This window comes from Hyaena hyaena, unplaced genomic scaffold, assembly GCF_003009895.1.
Source record: "Hyaena hyaena isolate Hyena2069 unplaced genomic scaffold, ASM300989v1 scaffold_39, whole genome shotgun sequence".
NCBI classification, from domain to species: Eukaryota; Metazoa; Chordata; class Mammalia; order Carnivora; family Hyaenidae; genus Hyaena; species Hyaena hyaena.
Window position 1 is genome coordinate 4,428,932 of NW_024080671.1, and position 15,879 is coordinate 4,444,810.

Consider the following 15,879-nt stretch of genomic DNA (forward strand, 5'->3'; position numbering starts at 1 on the left):
TCTGGCCATGTGTAGCAACATGGATGGAACCTGAGGGTGTTATGCTGAGCGAAATAAGTCAGGCAGAGAAGGACAAATATCATATGTTTGCACGTATAGGTGGATTAGGAGGAACTTAACGGAGGACCATGGAAGAGGAGGAGAAGGGGAAAATAGTTGGAGAGGGAGAGAGGCAAACCATGAGAGATTCTTGAATGCTGAGAACAAACTGAGGGCTGAGGGGGGTGGGAGGTAGGGAAAGGGAGGTGATGGGCATGGAGGAGGTCACTTGTGGGATGAGCACTGGGTGTTATATGGAAACCAACTTGACAATAAACTATTTAAGGAAGAAAAAAAAAAGCATAAAAAAAGATAAGGTGTAAAGAAGAAAATGACAGAGACACGCTCCTCCCACCACACACATACCTGCACGCATAAACACACACTTCCCTAAACCAAAACAAAATGATGGCAATCAAACTCAGAAGTGCCCTTTGCTCATGTACCTCCTTGAGCAAAACAAAAAAGCCTAGTTTCTCATCTCTGCTCCTGTGGACCCAGCATTTGCATTTCCAGCTGCTGAAGGTGAGCTTTCAGACCCCATCCTGGTTTTGAGGGGGCAAGATGGCAAAAAGTTTGGAAGAAGAAAGGGAGGGGGGCCTTGACACAGAAGGGAAAGGAAAAGCAGACGAAGAGAGTAAAGAATCAAAAGTCACATTACCTCCAGCCCTGGGAGTGTTTCTAGTGCCCAGTTTCCAGAGCAAGAACGTTCAGGAACAGCCTCTGTTAGGCGCTCTGTTCAGTTTCCAGAGCAAAAACATTCGACAGCCTCTGTTAGGTGCTCGGTTCTGCAGGCAGAAGAGCAACAGTGGCATCTTAAGGACAGCCAGATGAACTTGGCCAGGGAAGCAGAGGGTAATGACCGAGGAAGCCCTGCTTTCAGAACACACACTCCGCAGTGGAGACTTCTGCAGCCGGCTGGCCTTTTCTCTACCTGAGACGACAGACGTATGCACAGACACACCCCCAGGTCCCCCACCATAACCGTTGCCTCAACATGCCTCCCCTCTGCTGTTAGAGAGACCTCAGCCACACTCCCATGGAGTCAGTTCGGGTCTCTATGGCAAGCGACCAAAACTTGTTTTGGAAGGAATCAGGTGTATCAGGAAGACACCGGATCGCTCATGCAATCTCCGGGAAAGCTGGAGAACCAGGCTCAGGGGACAGACAGGAACGAAGGGAAGCGAAAACATTTAGAATCCAATCAAAGCATGCCTCTGGGCAATCAGTTCGGATGAGGGGCCTCACGGGGGTCGCCCACGGCTGCCACCAGTACCAGTACTGGCACCAGCAGCTGGGAGCCCCAGCTGGATGCAATGTCCCTGCTGCCCCTGGAGACTGGATGTTGCCAAGAGGTCCCTCTACCGCCCCCAGAATGAAATCTCCACTGTCCCTGCTGCCTCTTATCACGGGCTCTCCACTTAAAAGTCCCCAGCGGTTGTCCGATGACCCAATCCCAGGCCCCCAGGCTTACACCATAGCCTGTAAGGTGTCCCCGGAAAAGATCTTGCCCCCCAGAGGTGGCTTCCCCAAACACAGAAAAGACATCACACCGATGCTGGGCAGCCAACGTCAACAAAATGTCCCCTACAGAATGCAACTGACTGTGACTGGCCCACCACCACCGAGTGTTCTGAGTTTGTGCAAAGTCGCATGACAAAGCAGAACAGGCACTCGCCAGGACCTCAAAAACCTAGGCAAGATTCCATCCATTACTAGCTGCGCCTCGGAGGTGGGCACATAAGCTTCTCCGGGTTTTTGGTTATGCATGGAACAGAAACATCATCTCTACCTACTTTGCAAGGCTGATGTGTATATCAAACCAGTTCGTCAGTAAGTCCATTTCCCTCTGGGGGTTCGCAAGTTACCCAACTGTAAAATGAGAATATTTCCTACGTTGTAGGGCTATTGGCGAGGTATAAACACCAATGGTTTAATTTACAGATTGAAATCTTTGCCGTCTGGTATTTGCCTCAAAGTAAGGGAGGCAGAGGAAGTGGGGGGGGGGGGCGGAGCGGATACAGAGGCGGCTGACCTGGAGTTAGTAGGCGTAAAACCTGCCGGGTGGGCACATTACACCACCCTCTCTGCGTCAGTGTATGAACTTTTCCATAATAAATGTTTCTAAAAATTAAGGGGTTGGAATACTTAGAAGAAGCAGCCCCCCCCCCCACATCCCCAGCTCATCTCTGCCGAGTCAGCGTTAGGCGCCCCCGGCCCGCAGCCCCAGGCGCTGCGCCCCTTCCTCTCTGCCCACCACCCTCCGCCCCACGCGAGCGCCAGTGCATCCTTCGTGGCTCAACACCGGCTTGAAACGAAAACCAAAAGCCCCAAAGAACTGATCGACATCAAGAGAAAAACCGAAGTCCAACGAGCGGGACGCGCGCCTCAGAAGAGCCGGTCCGGAGCAACTGCGAAGTTACTCTCGCCGGCGAACACGAACGGATCCCAACTCCTCCACCCCGGGGGTCGCAACCGGCCAAGGGCCCCGTAAGAGAACGCCCGGTGCCCGCAGGCGGCGCAGGGACCCAAGTTGTCGAGTTCTGCCGGGACCCGGGGCGGCTGCGGCTTCCCAAGGGGCTCGGACGTCGGGAGCAGACGGTGCAGCCGCACGGCCGGGGCAGACGTCGGACGCGTGGAGGGCACACCTGCGCCCGAGGGATGACCCCACCCACCCGCCGCGTCTCCCTTTAAAAAGAGCCACCGCCCATCCCGGCCCCGCCCCTCGGCCCCCGGAGCGGCCCCTGACAAGAATGGCGGGCAGCGGGGCGGAAGCGCTTCCGCCCCCACCCAAGATGGCCGCCGGACAAGCCTCCGGGCGGAAGTGACCCGGCGGGAGGCTGACGGGGCCATCATGGCTGCCGCGGCCGCCTCCCCCGCGCTGAAGCGGCTGGATCTGCGCGACCCCGCGGCGCTTTTCGAGACACACGGAGCGGAGGAGATCCGCGGACTGGAGCGCCAGGTTCGGGCCGAGATCGAGCACAAGAAAGAGGAGCTGCGGCAAATGGTGGGAGAGCGGTACCGCGACCTGATCGAGGCGGCCGACACCATCGGCCAGATGCGCCGCTGCGCCGAGGGGCTGGTGGACGCCGTGAAGGCCACCGACCAGTACTGCGCCCGTCTCCGCGAGGCCGGCTCGGCCGCCCCCCTACCGCCGCGAGCCCCGCAGGTCAGCCCCGCACCCCCGGTCCCGCCCCCCGCCCTCCCCGGGGCCGCGGGCCAGTCCCCGCCGCCCGCGCGAGACTCACCTGCGGAGGGAAGAGCCTGCAGCCAATTTCTGGACTCCCTTCCTCGTGGGGGGAGCCCCGTGGTCCTGCCTGCGCGGCCTGCTGGTCGGTCGTTCAGCTCAGGAGCCGTCCCTGACTTCCGGGCCCAGATTCTCTCACCTTCCTCGTGGGTTCGCGGGGCTCTTCCCTTCCAGCTTTAGATGAAGACGCCAGGGGTCTCTTGCTCGACGCTTCCCCTCGTTCCCTGTATAACGTTTCCCGACATTATTCCTAGAACACATCTCTCACCGTCTCCTCAGGTCGTTCCTCGTCCCAGTCTTGACCCCATCCCACTCCCAAGGGTAACTTCCACGATCCCAAACAGCTATTCTAGCCTCTGTTGGAGTTGTTCCAGGACAGTGCCAGCCATCAAGCTCTCATCTTTCAGTAGCGGAACATTTTCTTTTCAGGGAAGTAAGGTCATTCTAATCGAGTTGCCCTAAGTGTCCCCCCCGCCCCCCCATGATAATGATTAGACCTGATGCGGAAGGATTCAGCCCTACATACAGCCTAATATTGGAGCAGCGTTTGGTGTTCCTAAGGAACGTTGACTTAGGGATGGATGACAAAGTGGAGGGAAGGGGTAGGGAGGGTCAGAAAAGTAAGCAAGGAATTTGTTCTTTTTTTTTTTTTTTAATTTATTTCTAGGGGAGAGAGAGAGAGAGAGACAGCGTGAGCAGGGGAGGGACAGAGAGAGAGGGAGTGACAGACTCAGAAACAGGCTCCAGGCTCTGAGCTGGCAGTCAGCACAGAGCCCGACGCGGGGCTCGAACCCACCAACCGCGAGATCATGACCTGAGCGAAAGTCGGACGCTTAACCGACTAAGCCCCGCAGGCGCCCCGCAAGGAATTTGTTCTTAACTACCTGGGGAGAAGGAACCTTATAGGGACATGGAAGACCCAGTTACAAAAGTACAGTTTGGCTCCAGCTGGGAACTTTTTGATACACCCTGTGTTTTTGAAGAATCCAGGTCAGTAAGCAGGGCTCACACAACAGAACCATAAAGATTGGAAATACTTGGCTAATTTTTGAAATGAGAGGCCTCATCCCTCTCCTCTGTTCATTTATACACGCCTCCTTTTAGTGGTCAGCCTTTCTTAGAACAGTCATGCTTCAGGTTTATTAAAAAGCTAACTTGTATCGTGCCTGACCTTAGAAATGTATTTATTTTTTAATAGTTATTTCTGATTTATTCTCAAACTCACAAATATTTGCGTGCCCTCTGTGTTGAAGGCACAAAGAAACAGAAGCCCCCCAAGCCCCCATTCCTGCTCTGATGGAATTTCCAAACTAGTCAAGGACTTAAATCCATGGAAAGATGATGAGAAAAATGTAAGTACTTCAGAGTAGCAACAGAAAACATTTTAGGATAATGTGTGATTGATTCCAAAATAATTACGTACATTTACCATAAGATTTCCGAAGGAAGTCACTTCAGGCTTGAGTCTTTCTCGGTAAGGAGGGGCTGTCATGATGGGTGAGATTTGGAGTATGGGCCTGGAGTATGAAAAGACCATTAAAAATAGGTAATCAATTTGATTAAAGCAGAGATTCTCAACCTTGGTGCTGCCAATATTTGGGGCTGGATCACTCATCGTTTCAGAGGCTTTCCTGTGCATTGTAGGATATTTATAAGCATCCCTGGCCTCAACCCACTGGACACCAGTCGTACCCCTCTTCTCCTTTCTGATAGTCAAAACTGTTTCCAGATGTTTCCGTAGAGGATGGAATCACTCCCCTCCCCTACGCATGAGAACCATCGGATTCAAGGGTCCCTGGAAGAAAGTACTTCCAAAGTACAGGAAATCTTTGACCACCCAGACCAAGTTACTAAACAGTGAGGAGCCTTTTAGAACTGAGGAAAGATAGGATCTAAACACCCTTTGAAGGAGACTAATCGGAAGGCAAAGGTAAAGGATAGCTCGGAGGCAGTAGAGAATGAGCACAGCACGAGTGAAATGGTTTTGGACTGATGTGAGTGTGTAAGGACCTGCATTAGAATCTTGGAAGTGGAACCTAGAAGCAGAGATCTGAGCAGAACCGTGGGAAGGACACACATCTCCTGGGAACGTGGGAGCGGAGTGGTGGCATGCTAAGCTACGCATGGGGGTCAGATGACAGATTTCGGGGAGGGCAGTGAATTTCATGTTGAACATACTGATTACGGAATGGCAGTGACGCTTAGCAGACAGCGGCAGAAGAGACGTCCCTGGGACACAGGAGAGTGGTGAGGACCGAGAAAGACGCCGTGGCGGTGCTCTGCTTAGAGGCGATGCTTCAGGGCAGAGGGTCCCGGAGAAGGACGGACTGGGGTGGGCAGCGGCGCGATGGCCGCAGGAGGCGGAGACGTCTGTCAAGCACTCAGAGAAGCAGGAGCAAACATGGGAAGGCAGAACATCAGAAAAGGGAAGGACGAGGCTCACTCGAACCGTGATCCACAGGGCTCCGTGCCGCGGAGGCATCTCGGGACTCGCTGATCACCAGATCGTGAGATGAGCAGGCTGAGGCCGCCTCTCAAGAGACCAGGCAGAGCCACACCCAGCTGGGAGGAAAAGCCAGTGCGACGGGCTCCAGTGATTCTGCCACCCCAGACTCAGATGCCTCACCACGTGGCATCGAGCTTAACAAGAGCTTGTGCCCTGGCAGTCCCCTCCCCCCGCGCCCCACCTCCCAATGCCAACCTCCCCCCGCCCCCCACCTGCCAACGCCAACCTTGCTCTTCTGACTTGGTTTCTGCGCCTTTCCCTGCAGCCCCAGCAGCCATCTCAGGAGAAGTTCTACAGCATGGCTGCCCAGATCAAGCTACTCTTGGAAATTCCCGAGAAGATCTGGAGCTCCATGGAGGCCGCCCGGTACCTCCATGCCACGCAGCTGTACCTGCTCTGCTGTCACCTCCACAGCCTGCTCCAGCTGGATCCCTCTGGGTCCCGATACAGCCCCGTCCTCCTGCGGTTCCCCATACTCATCCGGCAGGTGGCGGCGGCCAGCCACTTCCGGTAAGTGGAGCCGGGTCGCCGCCCTGCTCTGGGGAGGGCCATGCTTCACTGATGCCGGTTCGCGGAACATATGCCAAGGTTCTTCCTCCCAAGGTGTCAGGAATTCCCCGTTGACCTGGGTCCTCATCTCTCTAGGTCGACTATTCTGCACGAAAGCAAGCAGCTACTCAGATGCCAAGCCGTGTCTGACCAGGCTGTAGCCGAGGCGCTGTGCTCCATCATGCTCTTGGAAGAGAGTTCTCCTCGCCAAGCCCTCGCTGACTTCCTGTTGGCCCGAAAGGCAGCCATTCAGAAGCTTCTCAACCAGCCGCACCACGGTGGGTCTGGCTTCTTTCCAAAATGTGGCCCTCAGACAACGAGATGGAGAAGGATGAGCTCAGGGAGAGCAGAGCATCCAGGGTGTCCCTGTGTCTAATTTGACTGCAGGAGCTGGTTTACACGAGTTTGGTTTCTTCTCGCAGGTACTGGCATCAAGACTCAGATCTGCTCATTAGTGGAGCTGCTGGCCACCACCCTGAACCAAGCACATGCTCTTTTCTACACTTTGTCAGAAGGGCAGCTGCTAGACCCATCCCTGCCCTGCGGCCTGCTCTTCTCAACTCTGGCGACCGTCACAGGCCAGCCTCCCACTGGTGAGCCATCAGCCAGCCTGTCTCATTTTCTGGTAATTCGGCTGCTGCCTGCTGAGCTAGGTCTACCCTCTGCCTGTGCCTGCGGGGCTGAGCTCTGGGGGTGCAGCAGCGCACGGGACAAATGCGGGCCACACATTCGTGGAGGTCACACTCTAGCGGTTGAGGCGGATACTGAACTCACAGATACACACGCATCTATTGCATGGCCACATTGACCACTGTCATGAAGGCAAAGTACAAGTTGACTTGGGAGGGACCTCACCGATGACGCTTTCCTTGGAGAATGATATTTAGACTAAAATCTGAAAGCTCAGTAAGCATTAGTCAGGTGAGGGAGGCAAGGAAGTGTTCCAGGCAAAGGGGATGGGATGTGCAAAGGTCCTGAGGCAAGGGAGATATGAGGATAGTTGAGGGACTAAAAGCAAGCGGGCAAGGCTAAGGGGTGGGTATTGGGTGGGTGATGAAGAGCCGCATGGGAAGAGAAGTGGCCAGTCTGTCAGAAGTGACCAGATAATGCAGAGCTGTGTGGACCAGGCTGCGGAGTTTGGACTTGATCCAGAGAACAATGGAGAGCCTTCTAGGACCTTCCAGGCTTGTTCCTCCTTCTGTTATATGTTCTCAAGCATCCTGTGCTTTTATTTGATAGCATTTATTCTAATTGGAATTAAGTGCATTTGGCTTGCATGTGGCAGTGGCTCTTCATGGGGTCTGGAGTGGGCGTGGAGAGCTCACCCGGGCGGCTGTCCTCAGGACCTACGTGGCAGGCGGTGGGGGCTAACCGGACAACTTGGACATCTGTTTAGCAGGGGGGTTGGTAGATTGGCGGTGGAGGGTGTGGAAAAGAGGTATCCGAGTTTACAGGAAAAGGATCTGGCTTGAAAGGGCTGATGATGAGTTCTCTCTTGAAAATATTGCTTTGGAGACCATCGAGCCCTTGGGATGGGAGTGTGGAGTGGGCGGGCGGCTGTGGGTCCAGAGCAGAGCAGGAAGAGGTCTGGCCAGAGACACACATCTGTGCCTGTGGCTGCTGCGTGAGGCCGTGGGGATGGGTGACATCAGCAGCAGGAAGAGCGGATGACAGAGGACTGTGCCTCAGGGGACTCCAGAACTCAGAGGTCCGGCGGAGGAGACACAGCCAAAGGCAGAAGGGAAACAAACAAGAAAGTGGGGACAGCCCTCTGGTCAATTTCAGAGAAACATGTATTACGTAGTCTCTTCTTGGGCTTGTTTTATCTCCCAGCTAGGGGGCCACTCCCTTCTGCCTCGGCTTCCCTCTACGTGCTTCCATGTCGTCCTCTTCCCCCCCCCCCCCCCCCCCCCCCCCCCCCCCCCCCCCCCCCCCCCCCCCCCCCGTGCAAAGAGTATGGGCCAATTCGTCAAGGCTTTGGAGAACAAGGAGAAGGGACCTTAGAAGGACCCTGTGTCTCCAGCTCCGGAGGGCATTTGTGCACAGAGTACGGTGACGGGGCCTCCCAGAGTCGCCCCGCAGATGCCGATGTCCCTCTCGAGAGGTCACCGCTAAGGAGCTACAAGTCACTCGTCGGGACGAGTGGTCTTCGATTCCTAGCTCTTTCAGGTCGCTCGGAGGATAGCGAGGAAAGGCAAACGTCGTCTTTGGTGACGATGTAAGTTCCACCTCGAGGACGGGGAGGGCCGCACAGCGCTCAGTACTGCTTCTTCCCCCGGTCCCGCTCTACCCTTTGCTCTCTGCCCTTCGCCTTCTCAACCAACATGGCGCCCGTATCGGCGGGAAGCTGCCAGCTCCCTGCGGGACGTACATTCTGTACTTTCCTTTCCCCCGTTTCAGGGGCCGGGCCTGACCTGCCCCGCGGAAGACGAGATGATTTTTGGAAGTTCCTTCTAGGTCCATTTTGTAATATGCCTTCCAAAGGATGGCCCCGATGACTTGTTGCTTGGCCTCCTTTAGGGAAGGGCGCCGGCGTCCTGCAGGAGGAGGTAGCGCTGTGCGGCTGGTCCCGACACCTGCCACCATCTGTCGTCGGCTTCCAGCCCTCTCTCCGAACCCTGGCGCAGCCCATCAGCCAGGAGTACCTGAAGGACACACTGCAGAAGTGGATCCACATGTAAGTAGCCAGAACTTTCCCGAGGCTGGCAGGAACCACTCACGTGGCCACAGGAGGGCCCGTGAGGCCACTGAGGAACGCAGGGGAGGCCGGATCTTCTGGAGGATGCTCTGCGTGCTGTCCACTGGGTCACACCAGTCACTCACCCCGCCACCTGTCACTGCCTTTGGGGAGGGTCAGCCCCCGCTGTGGGAGAACCAAGGAATTCACCTTTCAGAATATTACCTACAGGGTGTTAAATTCTCTTCGTGTAACAGTCCTGCCCCTCCTAAGCTTGAATTCAGTGCAGCGGTTTCTAAGGCCATTGTGGTGAGCTGTACACTTCCTTCCGGATAGATTGCCCAGGGAGGCAAGGCTAGGCCCCAGCCCCCATCTAGCCAGAAATGCGGTCTTGAATGTAGATTTCTAAGTACTCTGAGATATATATTTATACGTGGGGACCCAGGTAAGAGGTTTTCAAATGGAGTCCTCTTTTTTTAAGAACGGTGTGAAAACCGTGACTCTAATAAAGCCCAAGACAAAGGATTCCGTTGCAGGTGCAATGAAGACATTAGAAACGGGATCACCAACCTGCTCTTGTACGTGAAGAGCATGAAGGGTCTCGCGGGGGTCCGGGATGCCATGTGGGAACTGCTGACCAATGAGGCCACCAGCCACAGCTGGGACATCATATGTCAGCGGCTTCTGGAGAAGCCGCTCTTGTTCTGGGAGGACCTGATGCAGCAGTTGTTCCTTGAGCGGCTACAGGTGAGGAGATCACACGGTCCAGTTGCCTTCCGGCCCATCCTGAGTGGCCTTCTGTCCCTCCCCGAGTCTGTTCTCTCTCTGCTGACTGAGTCAGGGGTGGCTCTTCTGGATCACGAACCACAGAAAAGAGCAGAGATCCAGACTCTGGTACAGAAAGAGACGAGGCCTCTGGCAGGGGCGGGGGGGAATTGGGGGCATGTCAGTGGCCATCAGTAGTGACCCTGTCCTCTGCCACCACCATGTGATCTCTCTGAGCATGCCGGAGAGCGTGCAGAGTGCCGGGATGGGGTCCCAGCTGGTGCTGTGGCTTTGAGATCTTCTGCCAGGGGTCGCGGCTGGAACGCTTCTCTCGCTCTCTTTCAGACTCTGACAAAAGAAGGCTTTGACTCCATCTCCGCCGGCTGCAAGGAGCTCCTCCTTTCAGCCCTGCGGGAGCTCGAGAGCAACGCCAGCAGCTCCGCTCCAAATAAGCACATCCACCTGGAGCACAACATGCCGCTCTTCCTCTGGTCCGAGAGTCCCCAGGACCTGCCTCCCGACGCCGCCTGGGTCAGCGTGGCGCACCGGGGGCAGTGTGCCGGCAGTGGGCTCTCCATGAAAGCGCTGGCCGTTAGCCCCTGCGTCCAGGACTTCTGCTCTGCCCTGGACTCTAAGCTGCAGGTTCAGCTGGATGACCTCCTGGCTTACCTTCCCCGTGCGGACCCGTCGCTGCCCAAGGACGTCTCCCCCGCGCAGGCCAAGGGCTGCGCCTTCGACAGGTACGCGGACGCCGGCACCGTGCGGGAGCTGCTGCAGGCCCAGTCCGTGGCCTGCGTCGCGCGCGTCACAGACTGCATCGGGGCCGAGCTGCGCAGGCTCGAGCAGGTGGTGCAGGGGCAGCAGGACGTCCTCAACAGTGTCCAGCTGCACGCGGTCCTTTTCATGGCCAGACTCTGCCAGTCGCTGGGAGAGCTGTGTCCCCATCTGAAGCAGTGCATCGTGGGGAAGTCCAGGAGCTCCGAGAAACCAGCGAGGGACCCCAAGGCTCTGAAAAAGCAGGGAAAGGGGAGAACCCAGGAAGTACTCCCCACGCAGGCCAAGTGGCAGGAAGTCACGGAGCTCCTCCTGCAGCAGAGCGTGACAGGCTACCGCGTGTGGAGCTCGGCGGTTGTGAAGGTGAGTGGCCGGCCCGTGGGTGTGTTCTTCCCGTGCTCAGCGGTGGCCCCGGGGGCGCCTCCCTTCTGTCAGCTCCAGGCTGGCCAGCCTCAGCGAGCGCTGTTCACGGTGAGGGAATAACAATTCTTATTTCATGCAGTTACTGTTACTTCCCTGTGATAGCGAGGTGGCTCGAGTGGGAACAGTTTTCCGCTCACGTTCTTAGTCCAGATTTTAGAGACAGAAACACTGGCTTTTTGTCCTGCTGCCTGATAAGAATGAAAGAAAGATCTCTCTTGGCGAGGGTCTGTATTTCCTGCTCTTCAACCTGAGTATCATATTCCCTGCGGTCTCTGCTGGCACCGTAAGGGGCGGCCCCCGACATCTGTAAGGCAGTTACAACAGAGCACCGGTGACTGGCGTAGGGAGTTAGCCCGAGAAGAGGCACGTTTCCACTCAGCACCGCACACATGATCTAAGCACAAGCTGGTCTCAAGATTATCCTGGTGGCTTGAAACACTCTATAGAGGAGCCCAGTGGCCTACTGGATATTTGCTTTTATTACCAGGTTTTGGCTCATGGGTTCACCCAGTCGTTGCTTCTAGACGATGCCGGCTCCATCCTGGCCACAGCCACCAGCTGGGAGGAGCTAGACATCCAGGAGGAAGCAGAGTCTGGTGGCAATGTCACGTCCACCATCCGACTCCCTACACAGGTAAGCGGGCGCCCCCATTAGCGCCCCCATGGCCTGGACAGGACCACACAGCCCACTCTGCGGAGAGAGGAGAGATCAGGAAGTCAGCCAACCTACGGCTTCCGAGGAAGAGCCGGAAGTAGTATTTGTAACTTTCCGTCACGGGGCTGAGTGGACTGACGCCCAAGTAGGTAGCGGCCTGTTCGAGAAGTCAGTTAGTTAATGGTCCTTTCCTTGTGTGTCCCGGGCTCTGCTCATCAGATGACTGTTTACCCTAAAGTGAAAACAGCGTAAAGCAAAGTGCCACCTGCCGGGCCAAGCCCCTGACCACCGTGGGAATGGCAGCAATTGTCACCTGTATCTGTTATCTGGCCTGCTGTGAGGGGGGCTGGTAGAGGGTCAAGGTCCAGGCACATGAGCCTAGTAAGGATAAACAGACCCAATTTTACCAATTAGCACAACTTGGTGACTCACCGTCCCTTTGTTCTTTTAGCCGTCCTGGTACGTGCAGTCCTTCCTCTTTAGCCTCTGCCAGGAAATTAACCGGGTTGGAGGCCACGCTTTGCCAAAAGTGACCCAGCAGGAGATACTGAAAAGCTGTATTGTCCACGTGGTGGCTGCCTACGAGAAGCTTTCAGAAGAGAAACAGGTGAAGATCGGTGTTTGCATTTTTTCCCACTAAAACCAGAAATAAAAGCCTTAGCTTTTTCTTGGGTGTGGGCCGTTCCCATCACGGATTCCAAGTGTTTACGCGCAGTGCAGGTGGCCTCAGCGGTAGTGGCTTCCGCGTGTGAGTTCCTCACACCCCTTCTCAGGGAGCGAGCTGGTGTTCACGCAAAGGCAGTTCAGTGGGAAAGAAAGCGTGGGTTCCGCACCCAGCACCGCCGAGTACACGCTGTGGCTCGGGGCAGCTTGTGACGCCTATTCCGTGCTCCACGGTCAAGTGCGGGCACTCCGAGAACTGCTTGGGAGCGGGGCGGGGGACCGTGCCCGGCGCAGGTGTGGCACACAGGCACTGGCCTCCGCCTGTCACCCAGCCCTCCGCCCCCCTCCCCTCCTCCAAAGCGCTCTGCCCTTGGCGGATGTTCCGGCTCCATTAGTGACATTTCAAAGGCAGGACCAGCTCCTCACCTGGGAAAGAATTCAGCGAAGTTTCTCTCCTGGGGCTCCTCAAAATACCTCTCCTTCACGCTAGGAGCTCTTCGCCCTTTTAAAGGGCGGTCTACAGCCCCCAGGTCCTTTCAGGTTTTTAGTTTGGTTTAAGACCAACTCTCAAACATAACTGTTCTTTCTGTTGCCGTTGTGAGATTGAACTGCCTTTATGAATATAAAAGCGGCTGCTTCTGGAATTAGCTGTAACTCAACCAGAACATGAGGCTGTTTATCTTGCTCATATCACAAGCCTCCCTTAACAGGTGGGGCCGGGAAATTCACTTACAGAAAGACGGTGCGTTCCCCATGACCCAGAATCGGGCCCTGCAGCTGCTGTATGATCTGCGCTATCTCAGCCTCGTCCTGACGGCCAGGGGTGAGGAGAAGAGCGGCCGCGCCAAGCAGGACTCCAGGTAGGCTCCTGCCACTGGCTCTCCCAAGCGCACACAGCCCCCGTTCCAGAAAGCCACCAAGGAGCGTCCTCTCTGTGTGCCATGTGCATTAGTTGTGTTTGTCTTGAACAGGAAGTGCTCGTATTGCCAGCTAGGTAGACAAGGGCCACCTGCCGGGTAAATGCCATGGTCGAGTGGGGTAGGTGGAATCTCATTCCTCCCTCTTTTGAGTCCGCCAACCAGCTCTTGGGTAGAACCCGAGCCTGCGGCGCTGCCCCCACCAGTGTGAGGAGGGACTGGACCTCACGTACACATCTCAGTGGGTTGAAGCCCTTGGGATTCCGGAAGGACCGTGGGCATGACGGGCGGTACCAAGCCAGCAATTATGACTGCATCCAAATACAGGGTTTCTTTAGCATCGAACTGCCCTCAGGTGAGTTTTGGACCTAGGAAATGTGGCGAAGAAAATCATAAATCTTTTTTTTCAGAATTGGGAAAGTGACCGACTACCTGGAAACACTCATTGACCCGTTTGACCTGGATGTTTTCACACCGCACCTCAACAGCAACCTCACCCGGCTGGTGCAGCGAACTTCCGTAAGTCCCGGGAGAGGCGGGCAGGCTCCGGCTCCCATGCAAACCCGCTCCTGCACTTACCACCCCAGGAGGTGGTGCTGGGCGGGGGAGGGGGGTGCCAAGCCGCTCAGTTCAGTTGTAAGGGCCGGAAGAGGATTAGGTAAAATCTCACCGCTGAGGCAACCACCATTGGCCCCTGCAGGTGCAGATCAGGATTATTAACGTTTTATTAAGCTCAGGGCCTCAGGAAGAGGAATGACTCTGAGGTTCTGACCCGTGGGCAGTGAAAAAGGGAATTCTGAAGCATTAACACACTCAAAAGAACATTCCCCAACAGGACGGATAGAAACGAAGTAGAGCTTGATTACTAGCCAGGGAAGGGGTTTTTCTCTTTTCAACCGAACAGTAAAAAACCCAGTGTGTCTCGTCTGCCAGGTCCTATTTGGGTTGGTAACTGGTACAGACAATCAGTTCACGCCCAGGAGCAACACATTCAACTCCCAAGAACCCCATAACATACTGCCCTTGGCGTCGAGTCAGATCAGGTAATGGTTCTAAGATGCTTTTGCCGGGCCCCGAAGCTTCCCGTTCACGCCACTGAAATTCCTTCGTCCTGTCTCCGAGGTTCGGACTTCTCCCACTGAGCATGACAAGCACCCGGAAGGCCAAACCAACCGGCAGAAGCGTGGAAACAAAGCCCCAGGTGAGTGCGGGAGCAAGGGGTTCACGTGCGTCCTGTCCCCTCCTCCCACCAGACCACCCAATCAGCTCCCCTTAAAGAATCGATAAAGAACCGAAGGACAAAATGCACTAATGCTGCTTTTAATGGCGGCGCAATATAGAAGTACAAGGTTTCACTAGCTTGAGCTGATAGGAGTTTGAGAAGATGCCCATTTACACTGTCAAGTAGCCTCCTAATAGAAACGTCCTCTCAGGCGGCCAAGGCTGTAGACGTTACTTCTGGTAGGGGTGCGGGTTCCCTGCTAACCCAGCGCTAGGTTGTACTTATTTGGAAAAGAGACATTTTGTCCCGGTGGTGGTTTCACCTTCCACTTCTTTCAGTTGGGTGGGAAATAAAAGGGAATTTGCTTCCTTGAGTCTGACGGTTTCTTGTTACCACACGTTCTGGTGCAGTAGACGGCCATCCGCTAAGCCCGCAGGAGGCCCCCTGGGTATTTGAGTTGTGCTGTGTGCACGTGTTTGAGCGCAAGCAGCCTGTCTTCTCACAGCCTTTAGTTCTGTTTGCTTCCTTGTTAGACGGAGCGTTAGCAATGCGTCCTTTCCAGCCTCCCTGCCGGCAAACCCACTAAGACCCAAGTCCTCATCAGATACCCGGTTGTCAAACGTGGGCGAGGGCAGTGACGAGAGCGAGTCCCTGCACAGACCGTCCCCTCCACAAGCACGGGCCTGTGCCCGAGCCTCCCCCACAACTCGGAATTCCCCTTCTAGTAACTGACCTAGACGTTCTGTCCGAAGGAGAGGAACCGACCAGGGAAAGGAGGTGCATGTTTCCCCTTTTCCCAGGAGAGTCCTTCCCTGCAGGTGTTAGTTCTGCCACGTAATAAAACCGCACTGTGTCCCCTGTAGCCTCTGCAGATCTTGACAAACAGCAAAGGCCCCTTCCTGGAGCGCTCGTGCTTCTCAGGTCTGCTCGCGTGTGCTGTGTGGGCTCCGAGTGCAGTGGAGGGGGGTCAGGCAGGCGGGTCTGGGGAGACTCTAAGGCACTTTCCTCTATACGCGTGGCAGGTTGGCCCCCCGGCCCTCTCCCGAGCAGATGACCCAACGCACCCTGGCTCCTTGTTCAGACAGCTGGTCAGTGAGGAGGAAGACACGTCTACACCTTCATTATTCAAGCTAGGCTGGCTCTCTAGTATGGCTAAATAACGGGGGAGCATATCCATCTCTCTCTAAATAAATACTAAGTCACTTCTTCTAATGGTGCCTCTGCTCATTTATTTCTAAGCCACACCAGTCTTTCCAGTTTCGGCGGTGGAATGTGGTCCCCGAGTTACTGTTAGGGGTTACTTTAAGCCTAAAGTGAAGCCTTGTCCCACGGTGTCACGATACTTGTGACATCCGACAGCAGTTCAGAGAGCTTACATCTGGTCAGCATTCAGCGGCGCCTCCCAGCGAGGTGACAGAAGCTGCTGACAGAACGAGTCTGTG

At 55.6% G+C, this 15,879-nt stretch overlaps 1 protein-coding gene across 4 annotated transcripts; it reads left to right on the plus strand.

Moving 5' to 3' along the window:
* The first annotated feature begins 2,887 nt into the window (after positions 1–2,887).
* COG1 (component of oligomeric golgi complex 1) lies at positions 2,888–15,649 on the plus strand. 4 transcript variants are annotated; one of them, XM_039229766.1, is made up of 15 exons: positions 2,888–3,208; positions 6,058–6,302; positions 6,438–6,619; positions 6,764–6,934; positions 8,862–9,018; positions 9,555–9,765; positions 10,129–10,920; positions 11,468–11,614; positions 12,087–12,248; positions 13,034–13,158; positions 13,626–13,734; positions 14,149–14,258; positions 14,338–14,416; positions 15,301–15,358; positions 15,460–15,582. In XM_039229766.1, exons 1-15 carry the CDS (start codon positions 2,894–2,896, stop codon positions 15,489–15,491), a joined length of 2,895 nt encoding a protein of 964 aa, XP_039085697.1. In that variant the 5' UTR covers positions 2,888–2,893; the 3' UTR covers positions 15,492–15,582. The 4 variants fall into 4 exon arrangements, 3 of the variants coding, with proteins under 3 accessions (XP_039085697.1, XP_039085695.1, XP_039085696.1); XM_039229764.1 differs by having other exon boundaries at positions 15,301–15,649; XM_039229765.1 differs by lacking the exon at positions 15,301–15,358 and having other exon boundaries at positions 15,460–15,649.
* Positions 15,650–15,879: the final 230 nt, after the last annotated feature.